Genomic DNA, 6,036 nt, shown 5'->3' with positions numbered 1-6,036 from the left:
AAACTGAAGTACACAACCTTGCTAAATAAAAAAAGATGCGTACGGTTTATACTACACATATTAGCTACATATGCTAGTTGTTGGCGTTTAAAGTCGAGGGAGCCTTAAGGTTGTAAAATTAAAGATCAAATAGATGAAAAACATGGGGAAATTAAGGTCACGGGAAACGACCATGTAATGGTATTTCAAATTTTGAGGCTAGTTTTTAAACTTTTAATTTATGTTCTTGTTAGTGAAGTTTGACCTTTTTGTTTCATAAAATTTTAAGCAATGTTACCAAATTTTGTTTCATAAAATTTATGTTCTTGTTAGTGAAGTTTGGCCTTTTCTTGACATCTGGTACAAATAAAAAAAAGCCTCTTCACTATTTCAACAAATCAAAACCGTAAAGTAATTGTTATGAAGTTGTCGGTTCATCTTTGCATCTATAACTTGCATTTATCTTTCTCTGGAAGTGTCCATAACTGCTTGAATTGTCAAATTACAATGTACAAAAGAAAACGGATAACTTTATTATAACATTGATACAACTATAATTACAATCAAATATACAGTCATTAGTTAGAGTAAAATACTGGCGTTGTTTTTAGTTAAAAAGATTAAGAAAAAAAGTTACAGGTAATTAGTTTGCGATAACAGAGACCAACAATTTAGACAAGATTACTTTTAAAATACTTCCGAAAGCATTCCTCTTCCCTGCAGTATTTGTACATGACTTTGTAAACTTCCATCAAGAACTTGGGAAATCGAGTTGCAAAATAACCATCAAATCCTTCAGGAACTGGACCAAGAAGTTCCTGAGAAAAAAGGATGAAGTTAAAATCAATCATATATAGTAAACTAAAGCAAGCTTCTACAGCCTACAAACAAACCTGGATGTCTTGCGGAAGTTCTCTGAAATGATTCAACTTGTTTCGTATGACCCGCAATAAATCACGGGTGCTATCATACTTATATCGCCTGTAACGGCCAATGTTGGAGATGAATTCTGGTTCCATCTTTTCGTCCCACTTCCCTCCCAAAGCCACTGGCGCAACTGCTTCTAGTGCTTTTAAGAGGTCAGAGTCGACCTCCCTATCCTCTAATTCTACCCTATCACTAGTGTCTCGAAGGAACGCAAGGCGTGTCTCAGAAATCCAGAAGAAAGGATGGTTCAGTACATCCAATGCCTTTGGCCTGGCGGAATAAAAAGGAAAAGTATGATATTACTCAAGAAATCTGGAGAAAGGAAAAACTTAGCATCTGAGGTGCTTCTTAGGTCGCTGTACTTAAGATTTCATTTCCTAAGTCAGACATGAGAGTAAAAGCATATAACCCTTACCTCACTTCTGGGTCAGAGTCTAATAAACGAGAGAGAAGATCGACAGCTTCTGGTATGTGCTCCACCATAAACAGGTCCACACGGTTTCTGACAATGTTTATATCGCGTTCAAGCCGATCACCAAATGGATGTTTACCTCCAGTAATGCAGAAAAAGAGAACACAGCCTAAACTGAATAAATCGACAGCACGTGTTTGCCGCCCATGAAGGAGTTGTTCAGGTGCTTGCCAACCCGAACTACCGGAGCCTAGAGTTAGATAATGAGAACATGGCGAGAATTAATTTTGATGATATTTTGGGACTACCAATTAGTGGAGTAATTGAAATGATGTACTACAAGTTTACAACCTTCACATGTGAGAGTGCAATCAGATTCTGTATTAACAGACTTCATTTACCTGTCGCATGATGACCCAAGGAGGACATATCACCATTAAGGCGCTTGCTTATACCCATATCTGAAAGTTTTGCACGTAAGGATCTCTGTTTAAGTATCAACACGTTTTGAGGCTTTAAGTCCCGATGTATGATTCCCAGATCATGCAAATGCGCGAGCCCCGATACCACATCCCTGGGACAAACAACAAGCAATCAGAAATAGGATGTACTATGCCCACAACCAGTGGTAGCGAAGGAAAATTGAAGATATAGAGATGAACAGGGTATTCTCCAACAGTTCCAGTTTTTAATAGCAGATCATTGTGAGAGTGCAACACTAAACTGAATCCCTGTTTAGAGCAAGTTTAATATCAGTCTATCTACGATAAAGTGTCTTGAGTATGGATAGCCTTGAGAAACTAATAGCTAATAACAGATTTGTCTCCCCATGGAAGCATTAATACAAGTATGCAATTGTAAAGATAAAGGTGTCTCGCCTCTAATGACCACTAATGGCACAAATAAAGAGATAAAAAGGTGCAATCAAACTAAAAACGACCAGACCTTTGGATGCCAGGTTGTAATAGAAGTTTTACTATCGATAAAAATTGGACCTTCGGTTGCCAATGACCCTTTTAAACTCATTGACATGAACCGGTTATTGAAAATGAGATGTAAATGGTCCAAATCATTCTAATCATGGGGTTAATACCTTCGGAAAAAACTTTTTCACAAAACCTAGCACCCCAGGGTTCTAGCCCATTTTGCTAATGTAAATAGGAGCATCCAACTAACCTCATCATTTTTAACAACTCGGCTGACGGATAGCCATTTGTTTTCCATAACTCAATATCCTTGTTGATAGCTTCCAACGCATCTAAGCGGACATTGTACTCATCTGTTGGGTTCTCAGTCTGGTCCTTGATAGTCAGTGAACTTAGGGAAGAAGCAGAGCATACTTGAACCAAATCATTCAAGTTACACATACAACGCTCCAAAGAAAGATAAACAAAATCCGAATCATATTCCACTCCATACCAACGGACAATATTTTGATGTCGATCAGATGCAATTAGGTTCTGAATCTCTTTGGAAGCAACATCATGATGAGCCTTAACAAGACGTTTGATAGCGACTGGACGGCCCTCATAATTTCCTTCAAGCACAATCGTACCATTACTACCCCTAGCAATTTCTATGTTAGACACAAATAATCTACCAATCTTGCGCCCAATTACACCGCCATTTGCGAGTTCAATATCATTTTTATCGAGCTGAAGTTCATTGGCATGTTCTCCCTCCTGAGACATAACATTCTTAATCTTTCCGACGTTCGAACTGTTCTTATTGTTCCCAAGCTTTCGAGATCTCTTCTTTTTTGAAACTGCAACTTTTGAATCCTTCGACTGCGTGGTTAACTTGACCAGTCTTAGAAACCTCGTAGCTGATAGTCGATGAAGTGAGAGAATAACTACAACTCCAATAGAGCCTAACATAGTAGTCAACCACCAGTTACCATAAAGAGGATTCTCATATTCAGGCACTTTCACATCAGGGTTTGGACCAGGTAGAGCTAGCTCGCGCACAGGCGTAGACTTTTGTTCAGCTTGCGGACCTTGTTCTTTCACATCACCAACATCATGACTTAAAGAAACAGTAGACGATGTTAGTACTGGTACGAAGGTATTGCGTTTAGATTCCAAACTCAACCAGTCCCTTGTGGTCAAGGAGTTTTGACTAATAACATCATCAAATCCTTGTGAATGTTCGGAAACACTATATTCAGAATAATGCAGATCCCATTTGGGTTCACCTGAGCCCGAGGTTGACTGAAAGCTATAGGTAGTCCTTACTACACAGATCTGCTCACCTGTCTCCGCAACATTGGATTCGACCAAGCTCCCATGATTTGCATTACCCTCCTCTTTCATGCCGGCAGCAAAAGTATGCACAGAAACAAGCCTCCCAGATTTGGCATTTACGATAAACACTTTTGTTATCTTGCTACCAACAATAATTTGGTCAGGAAAAATATTAGGAGAAGAAGAAACCCTAGTTAAAAATTGTTCCGCTGTATCTGTGAATTTCTGGAACACAACGAACAACAAAGAAGATCAAATTCATAGTTCAATAACAATGAGAAACTGCTTATATTGTTCCTAAACTAAAATGATATTCTACCCATAATCTAACAGAATTCAACTAGTACTATCAACATTTTAAGATATTTTAATCGAATCTAACAGAATTCAACTAGTACTATCAAAATTTTAAGATATTTGAATCGAATCAAATTTGGGTTAGTAACTCTCATGTGTCCAACTGAAGATATCTTGGTGGTACTGAGGCCTCTGAAACTGACTTGTTTCAATTTACCAGTTTGAATCAACTTGTTTGAGATCTTTTCAGATATGTAGTAGTGACACATTAACAAAGTGAATAGTCAGGTAAAACTAAATTAGATTTGAGATGAAGTTAGCTGGCGACAATAGAAATGAGCACATCTTAGAATTCCTAAGCCTAAAGATCTCAACTCAATTCAAAGTACAATTCCTACAAATCATTTATGAATGCCTCCATAAAGACAAAACACGAGATCAGAAAGAGCAGATAAATAAATTAATTGATTAAACAGCAATAGAAATAAACAAACATCAGTTGCGTTCTAAATGAGTGAATGACTTACATGTATTACTTCACCTTCTGGTCCTTTCAAAACAAAGGTTGAACCATCTTCAATATCCATATAAGTGTCATTCCAACGAGAATCTGTTTCCCCATCCAGACGCGAGGAATTTAGAAAGGCTTGAAATGAGGACCAAATGGGTTCTCCTGATGAGAACACCCACCTGACATCCCCAGAATGTGAGTCCACATTATATAATGAACCATCTTGATGTGCTACGAAGAATGTATCTTCTAGTATCCTATTCCACCCGCAAGAGACAGAAGCAAAGGAAAATTAATCAACATCCTTGCCCGCAACCATTTCATGACATAAAATAAAAGAATTCACTACGAAATTCACGTAATACAAGGTGCAAACCTCATTTGCACTTCTAACTCTATCTCCATTATAAGTAAAACTTAGAGGAGAGACAACACAATTCAAAGAGCACACTGCAATTTCTAAAGTCGATTACAAGTAAACACCTAAACTCTATAAGATTACTAAATAACTAGATGACAATTAACATTCCTGAAAACATATATAGTCTCGAACTTCTTGCTTATAAAGCCGAGGGAATAATGAACGTTTTGATTTCATGTTCATCGGCTAATTCTGATAACTAAAGATGTTCTTTTTTGTTTGTATTCAATGCAAGCAATTGACCAAATAGCTCATCGTTAAATACGAGTTATTTGATAAACCCTACTTGAACAAATTAAATAACAAAAATGAAGATAAAAGTGAACTCACGCGTTTTTCAAGGTTCTGCCTGTGATTGATTGAAAAGGCTGCAAACTCCCTGCATCAGGATTGAAGCCCCGAAGTTTTGAGGGATCAACCTTAACTATAGATTTGGCAAAGATCAGGGCAAAACAAGAAAAAAGAATTGTAAAAATGAATAACAAATTTAAGTAATAGGGTTTCATCTGCGAGATGAGATTGATTTTTTGATATAAATTAGGGTTTAATAGATCGAGATAAATCTACTTGGGGGAAAATGTTAAGGTATACAAGAAATGGAAGGGAAAAAGGAAGCGTTTTTATTGATAGGAGGCATTCAAGATTCTTAGCTTTTTGCTATAACTTTCAGAAATTTAGGGATTTGGAAATTCGATAACGCACGGCGTAGTTTAACTAGATTGAGTAGTGATGAAGGAAAAAAACGATTTAGCGTAAGTACGAGTAAATTGATTCCGAGGATTTAAGTTTGGAAACAAAGACAGCTAATTGGAATGATTAGGGATTTTGTATAAGCTTATAAAAAAGTCAATGGCCAATGCCTATCCAAGGCGCATTGATTGGGTTATCCTAAAAAATCCCCCAAATGCCACGTATTTCAGAAGAAAAAAATAGTCCCCGCAAGTCCGGTTGATATGGATATACCAGGTGGCCTAACAAACTAACCACGACATTATGGAAAAGAGTTTGGCCGATATAAATGCTATCAAGCGATCATGTATATAGCGTCAACGATAGAGTTTCTATTGTTGGCGATTTAGTCTATTAGAGCAAGCAAGTTTTATTGTGAAATCCATTCATCTTTCATCTTCCACGTCACCTCAGCACTTGGAACTGTGGATGGAAGCGCATGTGTAATGGTGGAATAGTGAAAATGTTATTCTTAATAGCACTAAAAAAACGCTATTAAGAATAGCACTCGGTGCTA

The 6,036-nt window shown here is 37.2% G+C and overlaps 1 protein-coding gene across 1 annotated transcript; it reads right to left on the bottom strand.

The window, feature by feature from the left end:
- Nucleotides 1–489: 489 nt before the first annotated feature.
- On the bottom strand, nucleotides 490–5,649 carry LOC113303405 (serine/threonine-protein kinase/endoribonuclease IRE1a-like). Its single transcript, XM_026552437.1, has 7 exons — nucleotides 5,121–5,649; nucleotides 4,386–4,626; nucleotides 2,495–3,786; nucleotides 1,720–1,892; nucleotides 1,322–1,568; nucleotides 873–1,176; nucleotides 490–797 (listed from the first exon to the last, which is right to left on the bottom strand). The coding sequence occupies exons 1-7, from the start codon at nucleotides 5,294–5,296 to the stop codon at nucleotides 651–653; spliced, it is 2,580 nt and encodes an 859-aa protein (XP_026408222.1). The 5' UTR covers nucleotides 5,297–5,649; the 3' UTR covers nucleotides 490–650.
- Nucleotides 5,650–6,036: the final 387 nt, after the last annotated feature.

The sequence above is a fragment of the Papaver somniferum genome, chromosome 8, assembly GCF_003573695.1.
Source record: "Papaver somniferum cultivar HN1 chromosome 8, ASM357369v1, whole genome shotgun sequence".
Lineage (NCBI taxonomy): Eukaryota > Viridiplantae > Streptophyta > Magnoliopsida > Ranunculales > Papaveraceae > Papaver > Papaver somniferum.
The sequence above is the reverse complement of the archived record's forward strand: the minus strand, read 5'-3'. Positions and strand labels throughout refer to the sequence as shown.